This window comes from Rattus rattus, chromosome 9 (genome assembly GCF_011064425.1).
Source record: "Rattus rattus isolate New Zealand chromosome 9, Rrattus_CSIRO_v1, whole genome shotgun sequence".
Taxonomy (NCBI): domain Eukaryota; kingdom Metazoa; phylum Chordata; class Mammalia; order Rodentia; family Muridae; genus Rattus; species Rattus rattus.
This window is the reverse complement of record NC_046162.1, coordinates 63,641,145-63,661,345: the sequence shown is the minus strand read 5'-3', so window position 1 is coordinate 63,661,345 and position 20,201 is coordinate 63,641,145. Positions and strand designations below refer to the sequence as shown.

At 55.6% G+C, this 20,201-nt stretch overlaps 2 protein-coding genes and 1 long non-coding RNA gene across 4 annotated transcripts; 1 reads left to right on the top strand and 2 right to left on the bottom strand.

Moving 5' to 3' along the window:
- Positions 1-1,335: 1,335 nt before the first annotated feature.
- On the top strand, positions 1,336-7,350 carry Fscn2 (fascin actin-bundling protein 2, retinal). Of its 2 annotated transcripts, XM_032912172.1 has the most exons (6): positions 1,482-2,329; positions 5,879-6,035; positions 6,469-6,610; positions 6,749-6,750; positions 6,786-7,000; positions 7,083-7,350. In XM_032912172.1, exons 1-6 carry the CDS (start codon positions 1,504-1,506, stop codon positions 7,286-7,288), a joined length of 1,548 nt encoding a protein of 515 aa, XP_032768063.1. In that variant the 5' UTR covers positions 1,482-1,503; the 3' UTR covers positions 7,289-7,350. The 2 variants fall into 2 exon arrangements, with proteins under 2 accessions (XP_032768062.1, XP_032768063.1); XM_032912171.1 differs by lacking the exon at positions 6,749-6,750 and having other exon boundaries at positions 1,336-2,329; positions 6,469-6,590; positions 6,833-7,000.
- LOC116908787 lies at positions 4,844-6,786 on the bottom strand. The gene is made up of 2 exons (XR_004389025.1): positions 6,648-6,786; positions 4,844-5,928 (listed from the first exon to the last, which is right to left on the bottom strand). It is a non-coding gene; the product is annotated as an uncharacterized LOC116908787 (long non-coding RNA).
- Positions 7,351-8,382: 1,032 nt separating the features above from the next.
- Faap100 (FA core complex associated protein 100) lies at positions 8,383-18,733 on the bottom strand. The gene is made up of 10 exons (XM_032912173.1): positions 18,393-18,733; positions 18,187-18,305; positions 16,587-17,554; positions 15,308-15,464; positions 13,800-14,569; positions 12,997-13,133; positions 11,808-11,924; positions 9,981-10,067; positions 9,603-9,738; positions 8,383-9,386 (listed from the first exon to the last, which is right to left on the bottom strand). The coding sequence occupies exons 1-9, from the start codon at positions 18,555-18,557 to the stop codon at positions 9,607-9,609; spliced, it is 2,652 nt and encodes an 883-aa protein (XP_032768064.1). The 5' UTR covers positions 18,558-18,733; the 3' UTR covers positions 8,383-9,386; positions 9,603-9,606.
- Positions 18,734-20,201: the final 1,468 nt, after the last annotated feature.

Here is a 20,201-nt window from a genome sequence, read left to right as displayed (position 1 = left end):
TCTATTGGGGAAAGTTCCTCCTACTTCCTCAGCGTCTTCAGATGCTTGGATGGACCTACCTCATCCTCTGCATTCTCCCTTAATGTAGACCTCTGTGCCAGTTTGGCCATGTACAAGTCCCCTACCATAGCCACTTGAGGGATGACGGGCACGGGACAAGGGAAAGAAGACTGGGGCCATGACTGGAAGCAGTCCACATCCTCCTGTTACTGTCCCTCAGGAGGGCCTTCCCCTGTGGTCAGTCGCACACTGTTATGAGGAAGAAGACACCAATTCTGGCTCAGGCCCATGATGGACAGCTCCGGTTTCCTGCTTGGCTCTGGTCCCCTGAGGCAGGTGCAGGGTAAAACTGAGCAGGGCTGCGGAAGCTCCCTGTCAGGCTCAGGATGGAGAGGGTACAGCCGGGTGGTCCCAGAGGTAAGAGGTCAGGGGTCAGGTGTGGCTGGCTTCCAGCATCTCCTAAGCCGCACCACCCAGCCCTGAGCTCCCCACACAGAAGGGAAGAGCATCATGCCCCAAGAGATGGCAGGGAACACAGCATCCCTGATATACCTTGATTCTTTGCCTGCTACACGGGTGTGTTCCTGCCCGAGCAGTCTCGGGTGTGAGCATCCTGGCTGCCCTAGCATACCATGTGAGGCTGCTCTTTCCAAACCTAGGGCACCAGGAACAGCAGCGTATCTGCCTCCACACTGCCATCCCTGCTCAGGTCAAGGTGTCCCAGCTTCACTGCTGGCCCTTACTGCTGCCTCCCCAGCCCACGGCCTTGGGGCAGACGTGTCAAGCTCAGGGCCACACAAAAAGGTAGGAACTGTGTGGCCGGGGGGATAGGCCAGGATGCTGCTGCATGCTACGGGGGCCATTTTGCTCCTGGTGGCAGGAATCAGAGAAGCAGTAACTGGATCCTGTAGAGGATCTGGCGGGCCACTGAGGGTGGAGGGCTGCGTTCAGATCAGGTTGCCACCCTGCTGTGAGTTTTCCACTGGGCTGCTTTCTCTACCTTGGGAAAGAGCTGGGCTGGACTCAGGGTCTAAGCCGGGTACTGGGAGGCCCTGAAGCAATAGGGCAGCAAGGAGAGAGGCTGAGAGCTGTGGGATCTACAGTATGGAGGGCATAGCGCCCAGGTAGCCGTGGGTGAGGACAAGGAGGTGGTCAACCTTGCTCTTGTCCTGCTGGGCATCAACTCTGGACTTGGTGCTATCCAGGAGCCACTGAAATCCAAGCTGGGGGTAAGGCAAGGTGGCTACTGCTCCTAAGCTCCTTTCTGATCCGCCCCCCTCACCCGCCCTCCCGGCTCCCTACTGGCCATGTAAGATCTGCCTGGGTGGCCGAGGCCACAAGACAGAGGGAGGCAACTCAGAGGCAGGGAGTGTCCATGTTGCTGGCTAGGCTTGGGAGCCAAGGGCTAGATAAACAGATCTGGGCCTCAGGGGGGGCTACAGGCCCCCTGAACACTCAGAGAGAGCTCCCTGGACCCCTGAAGCTACGTGGCTAGTCTCAAAGATGCCAACCAACGGCTTGCACCAGGTGCTGAAGATCCAGTTTGGCCTTGTGAACGATGCCGACCGCTACCTCACGGCTGAGAGCTTTGGCTTCAAGGTCAACGCTTCCGCAGTCAGCCTCAAGAGGAAGCAGATATGGGTCCTGGAGCCTGACCCGGGGCAGGGCACCGCTGTGCTGTTTCGCAGCAGCCACCTAGGCCGCTACCTGTCGGCAGAAGAAGATGGGCGCGTGGCCTGTGAGATGGATCAGCCGGGCCGTGACTGTCGCTTCTTGGTCTTGCCGCAGCCTGACGGGCGCTGGGTGCTGCAGTCAGAGCCACACGGCCGCTTCTTTGGTGGCGTTGAGGACCGACTGTCCTGCTTTGCTACGGCCATCTCCCCGGCGGAGCTGTGGACCGTGCACCTGGCCATCCACCCGCAGGCCCACTTGCTGAGTGTGAGCCGCCGGCGCTACGTGCACCTGTGCCTTCAGGAGGACGAGATGGCGGCAGATGGTGACATGCCGTGGGGTGTGGACGCACTGCTCACCCTCATTTTCCAGAGCAGGCGGTACTGCCTCAAGTCTTATGACAGCCGCTACCTTCGAAGTGATGGCCGCCTTGTCTGGGAGCCTGAAGCCCATGCCTGCTACACACTGGAGTTCAAGGCAGGCAAGCTGGCCTTCAAGGACTGTGACGGCCGATACCTGGCACCTGTGGGGCCTGCCGGCACGCTTAAGGCTGGCCGCAACACGAGGCCCGGCAAGGATGAACTCTTCGACCTGGAGCAGAGTCACCCACAGGTGGTACTGGTAGCTGCCAACCACCGCTACGTCTCTGTGAGGCAAGGTAGGGTAGGGCAGCTGATGCTGTGTTGTATGTGCATGTGTGTACACACCTGCCACGTGCTGGGTTGGTGGGGCTCTCCTTCGGAGATGGGTGTTTCTGCACACAGTGTGAGGATGACGGCTTCAGAGGAGTCGTCACCACTCTCTGGACATCTGGAGAATGTCAGCCGAATGTGGTGCCTGCTAGACTGCACATGTCTCTAAGGCTGGAGAGGTACAGTGAGGCAAAGACAGAATATGGGGGCAGTGGGAGGGTGGGAAGCAGGCTGGGTGGCACCTTTGCTCTTGTGCCGCTCCACTTTCTCATCTTTGGGGGGAAATAAGGGAGGGATGAGGGCAGGGCATAGACATAGCAGTATCATATGCTCAACCAGTGGGAACCTTGTGGGACCCCCCCAGGAATGAGACTTCACTGTTATCCTCAGTGTTAGACATGGCTAAGGCAACCTTGCATAGGACCTGTGCCTCTAAGGAGAAGGTGCCATTTCTACCTCTGGGGTGTGGCTTGTTTTTTGTTGTCTCCTGGCCACTGGTCACTTGTGTGACACCTGAGCAGTCTGAGGTAAACACAGTGTTCCTACTGCCCTATGAAGAAGCCAAGAGTCTGGCCCAGGCCAGAAGGAACAGTTGCTTCCATCTAGGGCTCTGGGTGCCCAGATATACCTTGGCCTGAGTGCTCTGAGCTCACTCAGACCCCTTTACATCAGCACTTGCTGAGAAAGGGCAGCTCCTACATGCCTGTCCTGACATTGCTGTAGTAGTACACAGATGTCCAGTCTCCCTGGGCATCTTATGTCCTACCCAGATGGTCAGAACACCCACCAAGGAGGCCAGAAGAACCTGGCATCTGCAATCATGGCCTTTAGGTCAGTCTGAGGCAGTAATGGCATTGGAGTTACTAGTCCTGTGGTCCAGCCACACTGCCTGGCCTGGGGAAGAACAAAATGTTCACAGATCTTAGACAATCTAGCTGGGGCAGCATTGATGGAGTGCTTCCTGGAAGTGTGTGTGTGTGTGTGTGTGTGTGTGTGTGCGCGTGTGTGTGCGTGCGCGTGAAGAGTACAGGTATGTGAGTACAGGTGCCTGCAGAAGTCAGAAGAGGGTGTTGATTGACATCTCTGGAGCCTGCCTGGTAAGGGTGCTGGGAACAAAACTCAGGTCTTCCGCAAGAGCAGTCAGTGCTCTTAAACCCTGACTCATCTCTGCAGCCCACTGTTCAGTCTCTTAAATAATAATAAACAATAATGACTGGCTGGGGACACTGGTGCACACCTTTAATCCCAGCACTTGCAAGGCAAGGACAGGCAGATCTCTGTTTGAGACCAGCCACAATGAATTCCAGGAAAGCCCAAGCTGATAAGACCTGGTCTTGAAAAAAAATTAGCGTGTGTGTGACATGTGGGCACACACTCGCCACGGCACACTTGTAGAGGTCGAAGGACACCTCTGTGGAGTCAGTTTTTCCCTTCCACCTTTGCATGGGTCCAGAGATCAATCTCGAATCACTAGACAAGCACCTTAACTTGCTGAGCTGTACAACTGGCCTCTTTCAGCCTTTTTTTGTTTTGAGACAGGGTTTCTCTGTGTGGCTCTGGTTGTTCTGGAACTTGCTCTGAGTAGACCAGGCTGGACTCCAACCCAGAGGCTTGCCTGCCTCTGCCTCTGCCCAGCTCTTGACCACACTGTGTGTGACTGCATCCCTTTGGTGGGAGACCCTCCTGATAAGGGCAGTGGAAGTAGAGGCACACTGTGCTTCCTTCACTGGGGTTGATGATGTCTGTGGTTCTGGCCTCAGGATTGGTGTCAGGTAGGGCTTTGTGTTGGGGTGGAAGTGACACACAGCTCAAGGAAGCTGGAGAGGTGATTTGGGTGTTTGTCCTGGCCAGCACAGCCCCTGTGGAGTAGCAGCCCATTTTGGTCCAGTCACCTGGAGAGACAGCCCCAGACTTGTCTTCTAACCAGGAGCTGCCTGTGAACAACCGGGTTTCTTTGCTGCCGTCTGCCTGTCTCTGCATTCACTGGTGCTGTAGGGCTCACATGCAGCTCAGCTGTGAGCATTTGTTTCCGCCAGTAACAGACGACTCAACCCCTTTCCCGAATCCTAGCATACACACCTCACACTCATCCAGAAGCTACCCCTCGTCAGTCACTGTCCAGATCATTCTGGATTCTGGGCCCCTCCCATTGCCAGATCGGTTCCCTATAAGCAGGTGAGCATGCGGGCGCTCTGTCTGCAGAGGCAGAAGCTGTGCTGTGTGAGATGGAGATGTAGGTGAAGTCAGTGGATGGTGCTAGTTGGCATGCCCAACTAAGGTCCTCTGACCTGGTTCTGCCTTCTGTCCCTGCAAGAATCTTTGCTGAGATGTGACTTTTCTTGTCCATAGCATATATCCATGTGAGACACCACCCAGAATCCCATTGTTTTCTCACCCTGTGGCCCAGTACAGTACACAAAGCTGAGGGCTGCCCCTGGTTCCACCACCCAATTTAGTATTTGTTGCTGCAATGATGAACAGAGGTGGGCCTGGGTCTTAAGGATGGCTCAGTGGTTAAGAGCACTGGCTGCTTTTCCAGAAGACTTACATTCAATTCCAAGCACTCACAAGGGAGCTCACAAACACCTGTAACTCCAGTGTTGGGGGGACCTGACTTCCTCTGGTCTGAGTAAGCCCTTTCCTGAGGCTGTGCCAGCTGCTCTTCTGCATGGGAGCAGTGATCTTCGGCTTGGGGGGGGTGTGGGAGTGAGGGGGCCCAGGCATGGCCTTTGGGAGCTAGGAAAAGGCAGCACACTTCAGCCTCCCCCCCCCCCAGGGGGCTACTGTTTGGTTGTTCCCCTCTCCTGCAAGGTTGGATCAGATGTGGCCCAGCTTCAAGCTTTGTCCCCCACCTCCTATTGTTACACCTTGAGCCCCTGGGGATCTTGAGGGCTCTACCAGCCACACTATTCAAGAATAACCAGTTGCCATAGAAACTGATGCAGTTCGTTGGAGGGAGCCCGAGCTTATGGGACATTCCTGAGGTTGTTCAGGGCTTGCATGCTGAGCCAGGCCACAGCACAGTTGTCCTGTCTGTCCCCATTACAGCAGCACCAGCCCTGGGCACCCTCCTGCCTTCCCCAGAGACTAGAGTGTATGTGTGGTGGGCTGGTTACTGGACACTGGCTATGGTCCAGGTCACCTCCGTGGGAAGGTCAGAGACCCCACCTGGCAGGCCTAGGGGTGAACTATAAATAAACCGCTGTAAATCCTGAGTTGGGAGAGCAGGAACAAGCAGATTACTTGCTGATTAGCAGAATGGGGATTTGCCAGCACGAAAGGTGCCATCTCAGGGAGTGTGGGAAGAGCTGGGTTAAGAATCCATCCTTAGAGGTCATGTGTGAGGTGCACTGGTACCTGGTGGCCTTGGAGCAGCCTCTGACAGATGGAGTCAGTCTAGAGGAGAGAGTGCCAGCTGAGACTCCCTCAGGCTTCATGTATCCAAAGCTTCCCCATCTCTGGCCTCCCAGGAGAGGTGTGAGGAGCTTCACTGTCTGTCTTCTCCCTCCCTCCAGGAATCAATGTCTCAGCCAATCAGGATGAAGAACTGGACCATGAGACATTCCTAATGCAATTCGACCAGGAGACAAAGAAGTGTACTTTCTATTCCAGCACTGGGGGCTACTGGACCTTGGTCACTCACGGGGGCATTCAGGCCACAGCCACGCAAGTGTGAGTGCACCTGTCCTTGTCTCTGTCACCTTCATCACCATCACCCTAACAACCATGACCGGCACATCAACCCCACCACCATTACCTTTTTGGTTTTTTTTTTTTTTTGCTTGTTTGGTTTTTGAGAGACAGGGCCCACACTATGTGGCCTTGGATGGCTTGGAACTTAAGCCTCCAACCCAGAGATCCACTTCTGCTGGGATTAAAAGTTTGTGCCACCACACCTGGTGGCCGCTGCTACTTTGGTCATCATCTCCAGCGGGACCCGGAGCACAGCCTCAGCTGTGAGAATGGCAACCCAACCAGCAAAGAATGCTCAGTGGGGTGGGGGAGTCGACCCTACTGGTAATGGGTACTTCTGTGGAGGACCCTGAACCCAAGGATTAGGGAGGCCAAACTCTGCACCTCTCTGAGATCTCCCCCTTCCCCACAGTTCTGCCAACACCATGTTTGAAATAGAATGGCATGGCCGGCGGGTGGCACTTAAAGCCAGCAATGGGCGTTATGTGTGCATGAAGAAGAATGGGCAGCTGGCTGCTATCAGTGACTTTGTGGGTGAGCATTCCCTGCCCTCTGTAAGATGGGGCAGTTCTCCATCTTGGGTCAGTGTACCTGAGGTCCCGTTCCACTTGGTCCGTCCGGGAAGGTGTCAGATCTCTGGGTGTCTTTTCCTTTCCTGTCTTTGGGGAACCTTGGGCACCTCTTTGCCATAGTGGCATACCTGGGACCTCAAGTCCATGGCCCGAAAAGGACAGGTAGGGGCAGGAGTGGTCAGTCCACAGCACCCTCTCCTACAGGTGAGGACGAGTTATTCATCCTCAAACTCATCAACCGACCCATCCTGGTGCTCCGTGGCCTGGATGGCTTTGTGTGCCACCGCCGAGGCTCCAACCAGCTGGACACCAACCGCTCCACCTACGATGTCTTCCACCTGAGCTTCAGGGATGGCGCCTATCAAATCAGAGGTGCGGGAAAGGAAAGTGTAGGGGGCTCTGGGAGGGAGGCTTGCTGTGCGTGGGCCCTGCTGACCTCCAGCCTCGCCCCCAGGCCGTGGAGGTGGGTTCTGGTACACTGGGAGCCATGGAAGTGTGTGCAGCGATGGTGACTTGGCGGAGGATTTCCTCTTCGAGTTCCGAGAGCGTGGCCGTTTGGCCATCCGTGCCCTCAGTGGCAAGTACCTGCGTGGAGGTGCCTCAGGGCTGCTGCGTGCTGACGCGGACCTGCCTACGGGGGAAGCTCTCTGGGAATATTGAGGACTCACAGGGGGTCAGCCCCAGAGCCAACCTACCCAGCATTAAACCTTTGTTGCAGAGTTGCTGTGGGCTCAAGCTGCCCAGGTTGGTAGTGGGAAGGTGCACTTGGAGACGTAAGTCCCCTCTGCATAGCACTATAGCTCTGCCCCTGGGAAAGCCCTTGCCCCTCTGTGCAAACCTCTCCCTCTCATGGTGTAAAAACCTCAGGGCAAGGGCCATGGCTAGAGGTGGGGGCTGCCTCTATCCCCTCGACCCCCTTGTCCCAGCAGTTGCTAGGCTTAGGGTCAGAGACTGAGGAAGGCCCCTCTAACCTTGGCTGACTCGGGGCTCGAAGTCCTCTCCAGTGAGTCCACGCCTGAGGGCAAAGGAGACGCACGGAGAGTCATAAGCCTAAGCCAAGGACGTCAGAGCCAGTGCGTGTGTCGGAGCAAGGAGGGAAGACAGGAAAACATGATGGGAAGGAAATGATGGCCAGACACGCACCCTCACCGTTAGGACCGCCCGTGGCTTACCAAGGGACCGGGGACACATGTCAGGGAATAGCCTACTGACTCTTGGAGTTGACCTTAGCAGCCACCCTGAGTGCGCCAAGTCTCAGAATCTTGTCTGCGAGCCCCAGTGGTCCGTGGCCTGCAGTGTTCCTGATGTCAGGCATACCTGGTGTGTCCCGGGACATCACACAGGTGTTGAACAAGACTGGGGTCCCAGCTGGATTAAGGGTGACTCTTAATCCACCATGACACTTCAGGTGTGACTCTCCAGCTAAGACCAGTATTTCTTCTACTCTGGCAGCCACCCAAGACTGGTGTGGACTCTACTTTCAGCCAGTGCTGAGGACAACAGCCAAAGATCAGATGTGGGCGTGTGTGTGTCCAGGTGCAGATGCAGGCGTGTGTCCAGGTGCCTAGTGAGGCTGAGGAGGTGGGACATCGTCAGCACCAGTCCCTGAGGTCACACACTTCCGATCCTGAGACCTGCTCAAGTTCGGGCTGAGGAGGAGCCTCTCGATCTCTGTAGGGCATAACAGCAAGTAGGGGACACTAGAAAATGTCAACTCTGACAGAGACTGAAGCCAGTACAGCCTAGCAGACACCTCCTTTTTCCAAGGCTTTATACCCTGTGGCTTGACCCACCCTAACTTGTTGAGAGGGCAGTTCACAAAGGAGCCGGGGTTCCCACTGAAGAGTGGCCTTGGGGACAAGCTGTGGCCAGGCTCTTAGCAGGCCATCAGGGCCAAGTGAGCTGGCAACCCTGGGAACAAGCACCTTGTTACAAAAGCCGACCTCGTATCGACTCAAGGTGGTGTCTACAGTGGGCCTATTCCACTTCCTAACTTCCTTTATGGAGAACTTTGTCCTGTAGGATGGACAGACTCCCATGTAAATGCCCTGTGAGGTGAGGGTGGCAGGAGCCAGTGGCCTCCGTCTGGCCAGACCTCAGAGGGCAGACCTTTGGCCCCAAATAGCCACAGAAGCCTTGGTGGAGGGCGCCTGGGCACTGAGGACTGTCCTTCCGTCAGTGGGCAAAGGGGACCTGGGAAGGGTTATCCACCCAACTGCACAGAGCTCGCTCAACAGAAAAGGCGGAGGGCAGAAGTGAGTCAACCTCAGTGGACACCTGGAGCTTCACAGAAAGGCAGCTTGTCAGCACAGCACCTCACAGACAGACAACAGGAGCAGGCAGAGCTCTGCAGACACGCTCCCCTCCCACGGTAACGACAGCACCAGCAGCAGGGCAGGGCAGGGCCCGGCTGAAGGAGGAGGCTGGGATGTGGGGCTGAAGAGCAGCACAGTGCTGGAGGCAGCCCTCCCACTGGCATCAATGGGAGCCCTCCCAAGGTCTTTGTGCTTTGGTTGCAGTGAAGTGAGCACTCTGCCCCCTGGTGGCCTCAGAGAGGCAGCAAGCGCTCCTGGGGTGTGCTGGGGTCAGCAGCAGAACCGTCCCAAACTTGGAAGTCTGGATTCCAGAAACCCTGTGTCTCCATGGCCTGAGTACTTGGGTGACGACAATTCTCATCAGGGGTGCAGAGGTTACAGTTGAGGGGTACTGCCAGGCAAGCCCCCAGTGTGTCCCGCAGTGACGTGGAGCTGGCCAGCAGCTGTCAGGAAGGAGGAAGGCATGAGGTACTAAAGCCTGGTGGGTTCAGACATGCCTGAAGCTGCTTCACCTCCCACGCCCTTTTTCCTGCCTTCCTGACTAGCCAGGAGGCGCAGCTGCCCTAGTCAGGGAACCAAAGGGTAACCTTTTCCATTCTGGGTCACCCCGGAGGTCAGCAGCATACTAGAGGGAGTGTGGACAGAGGACCCAGACCTACCTGGTCACAACAGGACAAGGCTAGGGTTACGCAGCTGCTTGTAAATCTGCAGGAGCTTCTGGGCTGTGGAGCAGGAACTCACTTCGTCTTCAGTGCACAGCTGATCACGCAGGGTTTGCACTTCACGGAGCAGTTCCTGTGGGCAGGCAGAAAGCTCGGCCCCATGCCCCACTTAGGAACATCTACTAGGGAGGAGTGGGTAGTCCAAAAAGGAGCACTGGGTCACACGGCCTTAAATACGCAGCACACAGCCACACATGGGTATGGCCAGGCAAACGGACATGACCCTATACGTTCTGATCCATGCTGGTGTCCACTGAGTAGTCTCCCCTACATGCCATCTGGGGGCACTCCTTAAACCCAGGCACTGGGGCTTACCTGGTGGTTGGCATGGATCTGCTGTAGATACTGCATACGGAGGTCAGGTGGGCTGGAGCCTTGGGCTGCTTGCTCTGTGACCATCGTCTGGAGGACATAAGGGGTGGGTGTGTATGCGTGTGTGTGTGTGTGTGTGCACACGCGCTTCCCACTGTCCAGCTAACAGGTGCCCGAGTCTAGAGGGTAGGGTCCTCATGCTCCTCAGAGCACAGTGATCTCTTCTTATCTGTCTCTTGGCTTTTCTGCTCAGCTGACCCTGACTCCTGTGGAGAACCCACTCATCCACCCACTAGTGTCTGCCACCCTGTTCACCAGGACTTTCCTCAGAGCAGCAGGAGTGCCCACCTGACCATAATTAAGGCATTTCTGGAGTCTAAGTCAGGCCCAGGTTAGCCTCAAGCTTGCCCAGGCTGGCCCTGAGTTCCTGATTCTCCTCCTACAACCTAACAAATTCTGGGACTTGGGATGCACCACTAGGGCTGACTAAAGAGGCTTTTTCTTGGTTTGCTTGCTTGTTTGTTTGTTTGAGGCAGGGTCTCTGTGTAGCCCTGGCTGTCCTGGGACTCACCTTTTAGACCATTCTGGTCTCGAACTCACAGAGATCTGTGTGCCTCTGCCTCCCGAGTGCTGGGGTTAGAGGTGTGCACTAGCACACCTATGCAGGCTCACTTAGTGCTGGGCACTCACTCCTGCTCTCTGAAGGCAGCCTAACTTGCTGGATGCTATGAGGTCTGAAGGGTGAGGGCCCAGTGGCCTTTTCAGACAAGAGCAAAGTCTCCTGGGGGAGACCTGTCTAAGCCAAATATCCACCCAGTGTTCGGGAGAGTGTTGTCTATAGGGAAGCTAACATCCCCACAAGACCCTATCAGCTGTGGGCAGAGTCCTGTTCTTCAACCATGGAGGTGTGTGGCTGCAGTGCCCTGAATGCTAACCCAAGGGCACCTGTACCATGTGATTCTTATCAAGGATCAACTGTGTCCCCTTGAGATCACACATGAACTCTAACCTTAGGTCCCCTGATACAGCTTTTTTGAAATGGGGTCTTTGAGGATGACCAAGTTAAAGTCACTAGGGTGGCCTTACTCCTATGAGGCTGTGTCCTTATAACAGGACATTTGAGCAAAGGCCACAGGTCCCTAGAGGCACCACTGCTTTGGAGACTCCTGTTAGTCCACACCTCAGAGACTGAACTCTCGGACACGTGAAGCCCACAGCTGGGTTATGGCCTGTCACTCCCTTCATGGGGTGATGTCACGACTGGGAGCCAAGTGCCAGGAGAACATATGGGCTGGCCTTCCACCTCTGAAACCACTAGCACCTCCAACCTGGGCTCCATTCACAGAGTTGTCAGCTATCAGCTCCTGACTCTTAGGGCGAGCAGTACTAGAGCACACAGGGTCAAGCTCCAAGGTGAGGTCGGGTGGAGGGTCACCTGGCCTTGGGGCTGGGCCACCTGAGCACCAGGGGAAGCTCTTCGTCTGAGTAGGCCAGAGGCACAGTGCTTAAAGTAGCTTCTCTGTGATGGTGACTTCCCTGGCTGTTCCCTCCTCATAGCTCAGGCACATTGGTCTGAAATCCATTCCTGGGGTTCAGACCCAGCATGACAAGCAATGACTAGAAACTTATCAGACACACGGATGCAGACATTTCTGAACGTGGGTGACACAGGGGCTGACAGAACACCTGCAGGGGAGGGTCTTGTTTGCTGTGACGGCTCACATGGCAACGTACCATGCTGCCCACAGCCACATGGGTCCACAGAGGAAACCTAGATTGTAGCCTTCAGAGCCTCCCTCCAGAACTCCCCACCCCCGCTGGCTGTGGTACCTTTATTCGTCTGATGATGGCATGGTGCGCCCTGCACATGTTGGCCAGAGAGGAGCTCTCTACTTGGATCTCCACAGCCTGGATGGGCCCTGCAGGGCTCAAATCAGTCACAGCTACCTGCAACATATAAGGCCTTGAGTGGCTGCAACATGGTCTGGGCTGTTCTTTACTTTTTTTTTTTTCCCCCCCCCGGAGCTGGGGACCGAACCCAGGGCCTTGCGCTTGCTAGGCAAGTGCTCTACCACTGAGCTAAATCCCCAACCCTGTTCTTTACTTTTCAAAGGTGAGCAGACTAGAGGAACAATGGCAAGAAACCTGTCTGCAGGGGACAATCCTGTAGGACCTGCCTCATTCTGAGCCTTATCAAAACCCAAGCCGTATTGGGCTCCATGCCAGGGAGTGAGGTCCTGACACAGGGAGCTGAGCCCGTCTGTGGGCATCTTGGCCCCTTCCAGGAGGTCCTTACTGTGCTGACTACAGGCTGGGTAGCCATGGATTTCTCTTCACACAGTGGCATGAGACCCAGAACTTGGGGATTGTAGAAAGGCCTCAGCAACCAACAGTTTTTCCGTGTGGCTACCAGCACAGATGCTGTCCACTGACCGTAACTACTGCCAGTTCCTACTCTTGGCCTACGAACTGTCTGGTTTAGAAGCTGGCCAGAGCCTGGCTTGAAGGGGAAGTACAGTGGCCAATGGGGCTTGGAGGACACGGCCTGAGCTCTGGAGTGGAGGCCCACAGCTCTTAGCAGACAGGGCTAGTCTCCAAGAGTCTCTGACAGGAAGATGTAAAAGTCTGGGGTGTGTGTGTGTGTGTGTGTGTGTGTGTGTGTGTGCCCGTGTGTGTGTGTGTGTGTGTGCCCACGCACACACGCGCGCGCGCACGCGTTGTATTGTCTCATCACTTGAAAGGGGGGGCGCATCGTCCTTGGTGGCCCAACAGCTAGCTCTTACTAGCTTGAGGAGGTTACTGCATTCATTGTCCACTGACAATGTGACCCTAGCAGTGCACAGAAACAGAACACATGATGGATAGGGTTAGACAGGGCTGGTTCTCCCTGGGACACAATCTTGACCAGACTGATAGGCCAGTTAAAGTAACTCTTCATAAGCAATGGTCCAGGGACCCACTGAGGACAGTGAGCCCTGAGGTCTGTCTCACCAAGAACAGACAAGTAGCCTCTGCTTACCTCATGCACGATGAGGTTGACATCCGTCCCATCTGGGGCTATTCCCTGGACAGAAGACAGTGCCTGGGCCCTCAGGACATCCACAGCGGCATTCTCGGCAAGGAGCCAGCACAGGGTAGCACTGCACAGGTGGAAGCCTGGAAGAGAGAGAGGCACCTGCTGGAGCTTAGGCACCTGTGTGGCTTCCGCCAAATGTTCCTTTTCCAGTGCCACCTAAGTGTCCCAAATGCTCATAGTAGAAAGCCAGGCAAGCTACACAAGAGGCAGGGAGGAGTAGGGACTGTCAGGAAATCATGGACCCAGGACTCTGGTAGTCCTATGAGCCACACGCACGGCAAGGTCCTGGCTAAACTGTGGTACACAGACGGAAATGCTGTGCAAGACCGTTGCAGCTCTCTCCAGGACAGACTGAAACCAGACATGCAACCTGACATTCATTGGGAGCAGGACAGAGGTACGGACGACCAGGACACTTTGGCCACAGATGCAGCCCCAATGCAGATGACTCCACACGGTGGGAGCGAAAGCCAGGCCCAGTGCTGTGACAGAATTCAGACAGACCAGCATTTGGTCTGGAGACCCCAAGGTGCACTGTGTGTGAGAGCTTACCAAGCTGCTCTCTGGTGACATCTGCCTCTGCTTAGGTTGTGCCACGTCACAGACACACAAACAACCATGATGGGGCAATAGGACACGATTCAACAGCAGTTTGGATGCAGTGGGACTCATAGGAGCCACGGGGAGAGAAAGGGACACCCTAGTTCGACAGGCTGCAGGGCCCTGAAGCCAGTTGTGCCACCAACCTGAGTGACCGTCTTCCAGGGCAGCTCTGAGAAGGCCTGCAGACACCCTGATGGAGGCTGTGGACGGAGGCAGGTACTTGGCCCGTAGGGAGGCGGCACCAGTGGGCTCGCTGCCAGGGACTTGGCAGGTCTTCAGGAAAGTTTCCACAGGATCGCAGGCAGGGCCAGGCACACCGGGGGCCTGGGCAGGGTATGAGGCCACGCCAGGAAAGCGCAGGCACTGAAGCATGTCCACTGTGCGCTTACACAGGGGCAGGCAGACACCCTCTTGCTTAGGAAGGTTGAGAGGGAGCTTCTCCAGGTAGGGGACCTCTAGAGGGTCTGAGGGGGCAAGGGCCTCACCTATCACCTCTCTGAGGCTATAGAAGAGCCAGCAGGACATGGTCACAGGCAGGTCGAGCACACCGCTCTCACTAGGGCCCAGGGGCAACGTCACTTCCCGCCGGCTGCCTGGGCCCAGCCTGTCCACTGGAATGGTGTAGGTGAAAGCTGAACCAGTCCCATCCAGGTCTAAGGCAGAGGAACTAGTCAGCACCTGAATACACAAGGTCCAGCCCTGGTCCAGGCTGAAGCTGCTGCTATTGTCCAGTGTGCAGGTGGCCATCAGCATGTCTCGTAGCTCCAGGCGGCTCCAGGAGGTGGTGATGGTACACGAGATGGGCCGGTCGCCCTCCTGGCTGGACAGCAGGGCACAGCTCACATTCATGGCCTCATTGAGACTTGTTATGGCCTTGTTGCGCTGGTCAACAGCTTTCTTCAGAAAGGACACCCTGCAAAGAACAGTCATGATGCCCAGGGGAGAGAGAGAGATCCCTGCAGAGGGAGCCATGTCTGTGGACTCCCTGGAGGAAAGGGACCAGATTGTGATTCAAGCACTAGCCCTCTGAGGATGCAGGCTGCTCCCGGGCCCAAGGAGTACGTCTTCCTCTGTCCTGACTGTGGAATCCTTTGGAGGAGACTCTAGGTTGCTTGACCTGATCTTTAGTCTTGGCTATACAAGGCAGGGCAGGATGGAGATGCTGAACCGGCCTAGGACTAGTAGGGATGAGCTACCCCCAAAGATCACCTCGCGTGTTCCCAATTGGCCCCCTTTTCCTTTTGCAACACTCCACAGTGACAGTAGGTGCTAGGCCTTGTGGGAATATTCTTGAGTCACAAGGCCATAAAGCCCAAAGTCACAAGGAACAAGAGGGATTAGCACTGAAGGTGGCCAGGGAAAGACGTGCTCCTTCGTCTGGTGCTGGAAGCTTTGCAGGTCCCACTGGCCTCTAAGGAAGGTCCACAGAAGCAGGCAAGGGATTGGTATTTAGAAGACTCTTGGGCCCTGTCAGAGGGAAGAAAGGGGTCTCTTGTCTTCTGAGGGTTTGTGTGCAGACTTTTTTGGCCCCTGATGGAGACAGCCACACAGATGGTTGTTACCCCAAACCTCCCTAGCCTGGGTCAGCTCCACACAGGATGCTGACCCCTAAGGACAGGGCACAAGCTCTGAGCTGGAGCCTGCAGCTCACCTTTCAGAGACATCGCCGATGTCCAGGAGCAGCTCCTTAATTTTCTGGCCTGCATTTGCCACAGCCATCTTGGCAGGCACAGGCGCCTCAGGGTTCAAGTCCAGACTGCAGGTGATCAGGCGTCCTTTAGAAGACAGGACCAGGAGCTCGGTGCCACCTGATGACCGACACACACAGCACCAATCATAAACTTGGTGCTATTTGCTCTGGGCTCCAGAAAAAGAGTTGGCAGAGGACCAAGGCAGGAAGCGAGGGGAGACCTGGGAAGCCCGCACCAAGGGTCTAGACAGAGATGGGGACCGCTGATCTCTATCTGCATTTTGAAGTGTATACACAAGATGATATACCACAGATGTGATGCCATGGTGGCAATTGGTCCACACAGATAGGGAAGAGGGGTCAAACAAGGTCACTGTATGGTGCCAATCATTCAAACGTGTCACAGCCTTCAACAGGCCACACAGAGCAGAGCTGCTGAGCCTTCCAAAGGAACGTGCCCTAGAGGCTGAGCTCTGCTCACCTCAGACTCTAGCTTCTCTACCATATCCTCCTGTTCTGCCCCTCAAGGGTCTACTTGCTTCCCTATCCCAACACAGCTCTTAACATAAACCTTGAGGTAGGCAGTTTAATAGCTGGAAGTCAGTTCATAGGGAGCCTAGTCTCAGGCTACACCCCCTCACCTCAAGTGGTTTAGGTCTTTTCTTTGAAGCATTTTTTTTTTCTCTTTCTCCTGTTAAATGTTTTCTAGAGCAGGCTTTAATATACTCTTAGTTGATCTTAAAGGAAGACACTGTGTGTGTGTGTGTGTGTGTGTGTGTGTGTGTGTGTGTGTGTGTGTGTGTGTGATGTCTTCCTCTCATGCCAGTCAGGCAAACCTAGCTGAAGCTTCCTTAGAGAGCTCTGAGACATCCTCTGAATGGCTCATAAACAGGCCACACAGCAGCTAAAGCAGGTTCATCCAGCTCTCAGAGGACACACGGGGGTTTGGCCTGACCCGATTTGAGAGCTGCTATGGGAGATGCTCTTAAATCAACCCCACAAGCCACATGTTTGTGACGCTCAATTCCGGGGAGGGACACACACACCAGAGGTCCCTTGACCCCAAGGCAGGAGTGAGTGAACGTCTGGGCTGTGCTGAGCCTGAGAAGGAAAGCCTGCACCTGCTGGCTTAGCAAAAGCTGCACCAAACAAAGAGGCAGGGAGGAAGGACAGCTTAGGGAAGACACTGTCAAGGAGGAGCCTGCCCCATGACTCTGTGACATCCGACGGTAGCTCATACCTGTAGGTGCCCTTGCTGTCACACACAGAGCAAGGGCGCTGCAGATGTTCAAGCTGGCTGGGCACAGCGTGGAGGGCAGGCTTCCTATGGCCCCGTCTGGCTTCTCAGGGTTCCAAGTACCGTCTCTCCGAGTCAGGTCTACCACACAGAGGTCTGAGGGGGTGCTGTGGTACATGTGGCCATCCCTGCCACAGGCGGCACAGAGCACAGGCCCCGGGAGGTAATACTCACGAAGCTCTGGCACCAGATTCCCTGACTCGCTCCAGCTGGCCCTGATGGCCAGTGTCCGGCCCTGGTGACCAAGGGCTACTAGGCAGTCAGAGTGCACATTCTCGCCAGGCAGCAGCTCTCTTACTGCTTCCTCCTCCTCATCCTCCTCCTGTGGCTCTGCCCTCAAAGCCCCAATGAAGATCACAGGCTCCTCTAGGTGGTGGAGGATCTTGACCAGGACCTTTGGGTCACCAGGGGCTAACTCAGAAGTAACCAGAGCCTTCAGGGCCACACAACAAAGCTGGCCATCAGGGAGACCGCAGAGGACCACAGGGGACTGCAGGAGAGTGGCATCAACTCCAAAGAGTAGACCAAAGAGAGCCTCCTCTAGCATGAAGCACCCACAGCCCTGGGGGTGACCATGAGGTGCCCTGGAGTCTGGTGGGAACACACAGCACAGTACTGGCAGGAAGCAGGGGGCTGTAGGCTCCCCCGGCACCCCACCTGGAGGGGTGCAGGTGGACAGCTGCACCTCACCGACCTGGCCTCCAGGCCGAGGCTCCTCCCCTGCACGGGGAGACTCAAAGAGTTGCATCTTCCACTGGGTGGGGCCCTGTGCCAGGGTGACCAGAACATCGTCCAGCACAGTGAAGGCACAGAGGGCAGCATCAGGGAGGACACAGGCATCTGGGTCCACATGGATCACAGGGTAAGGGTGAGTCTCATCCTCTTTGTCCTCACAGGCCTGGCTCCCAGACCTTCAGGAACAATGGAACCGCAGTCAGTATTGGGTGGGGGTAGACTCACATCCTGTTCAACTATAACCTGACTTGCTCTGAGTAGGCTAGGCAGGTGCTACCACAGGCCATTCAGCAAGTCACACACACACACACACACACACACACACACACACACACACACACACACCCCACTCGACACATGGATCAGCCAGAAACATATCTCTGCAGACAAAGCTCATCAGTGTGGGAATTATTCCCAAGGCTGCATCTGGACTGTGAGTTCTAGCAAAAGCCTGTGGCCAACCACCTCCTTCTGAGACCCATTTCTAAGAGGTCTTGTCGGACACCTGAGGGCAACGACAGTGGTACTCCTGGCTGCAGACTTCACTGAGCCTCAACAGCTTAGAACTTCATGGAAGTAGATACTACTGCCACGCCTGCATATGCACAGGTATTGGAGGGTTCCAAGTGCAGGAACCGATGGCCGAGACCGCAGTCCCCTGCCTCCGATCATGGCGTGTTGTCAGTGGCCGTCAAAAAGACTACTATTGGGGCAAACCGCGCAAGGCTCAAAGGAGGAAATGAAAGCAGGCCTCCCTGGGGACCCGACTTGTGCACTGGCCGGACCGCGTGGGGCCACGCCCCCTCACCTGTCCAGTGAGTCCAACGACAGGCAGTAGATGCCAGTCCGGGCACACAGGACGTAGAGTGCCCTGCGGGTGGCCAGGAGCTGCAGGTGCCACACCTGGTCGGGAAACTGGTACACCGCCTGGGCGCCAGGAGAGCGAGGTCAGGCGAGGGCACACGCGGCCCCGGCTCACCTCGGAACGGCGCCGCCCGCCCGCCCGCCGCTCACCGTCAGCAGCCCGCCCTCCTGGTCATACACATAGACGAACTCGCGCCCGGTGGACAGAAAGACCTCCGCGTCATGTCGCAGCACATGGGGCTTCCCCGCCGCTCGGCCTCCGAGCGGGCAGCAGAAGTCCGACAGATAGTGCACGCGCGAGGAAGAGCCCGCCATCCTGCGGGCGCAGGGCCAGAGCTCAGCCTTGAGGGGCGGTGCCGCCTCCAGGCTTTACGGCCGCCCACGGCGCGGCGCGGCCTCCGCCGTAAAGCGGCCGCTGCGGAGGCGTGGCCGGGGCCTGCTGCAGGGGCGGGGACGGCTGCTCTACCGCCGGCTAGATGGCGGGAATGCCCTGCAAGGACTGGGGCGCAAAACACAGTGGCGTAGCAAAGAGCCACGGTTTACTGGGGAGGAGGAAAGCCAAAGGATGGCTAAATGTGATGCAGTCCTGAAAGTTCACTCGAGTCCACGTCAGGGTCCGTCTCAGATCACCTACCTGTTGAGCAGAGGTTGCTCTGGTGCAAGGTTGTATGCAGCACTTGCCCATCGTTTTGTGACAGCACTTGGGAGGGTACCGCCCACATAGCACGGGCATGTTCAGCAAACCGTTCACTTGATCAGGGAGAAAGGTGCTTCAGACCAGCCGGCCAGAAGAGCCTCTCCTCCAGGATGAACACAGTAGAATGTGATTCTGAACTAGAGCAGAGGATGCTGAGAACCCTGATGAGCTGGGTCTAAGGGAAACTACATTTTCTTCAATGACAGCTCTACTCGCAGCTCTTTGAGAGAGCAGACTGAGACTCCCACCTGAAATGAGGCTCCAAGTACAAGATGAAGTATTTGCCACTCTTCCAGAGCACTCATCAAACTAGATGCCACTGCCTATGCTTCTAGAGTGGCAGCTACTCAGGAGGCTGAGGCAAGAATACTAGAGTTTGGGACCAGCCCAGGCAACCTTGACTCTTAAAAAATGCTCATCTGAAAATTCCACTGGACAAATCTACAAGGTCTGAGGCACAACCAGGCACAAAATGTCCTGTGCGTTTGGAACATAGTATGATCCTAGTGTAGTTGTCAAACAGCACCCTGGGGCTGGAAAGATGGCTCAGCACTTCCAAGCACATACTATTCTTGCAGAAGACCCAAGTTTGATTCCCAGCATCCACATAGGGAAGGTCACAACCCTAATAGCTCCAGGGCTCCCACATCCTCTACCGAGCTATTTCTGTACACAAAAACACACAATAAAAAACAGTAATAAAAGTTGTGTGGGGGGTTGGGGATTTAGCTCAGTAGTAGAGCGCTTGCCTAGCAAGCGCAAGGCCCTGGGTTGGGTCCCCAGCTCTGAAGGAAAAAAAAAAAAAGTTGGTGGTGGTATATGCCTTTAATCCCAGCACTCAGGAGGCAGAGGCAGGTGGATCTCTATGAGTTTAAGGCCAGGCTCATCTACAAAGCTAGTTCCAGAACAGCAAAGCGTACACACACACACACACACACACACCCCAAAAAACCTGTCTAGAACCACACCCCCCCAGCCACCAAATAATAATTTTTTAGGCATTACAGGCATAACCTGTCTGTGTCTCCTGAGTACTGGGAATGAAGGCACGGACCACCATGCCCAGCTGTAAATTTTTTAAAAATTAAAATAAAAATAAAGTCTGGACCTATTTTATCATTTATGAGTGGCTTTGGAACAGATCTGAGCCCCAGGCTTCTCTGAAGACACCTTGGATAGAAACAAGTGGGAGGGAGATGGATTCTTCCTCTGCAGCAGCAGAGTCTCTTCGAGAGTTGGAAGCATCCTCAGTTTATCTTCTG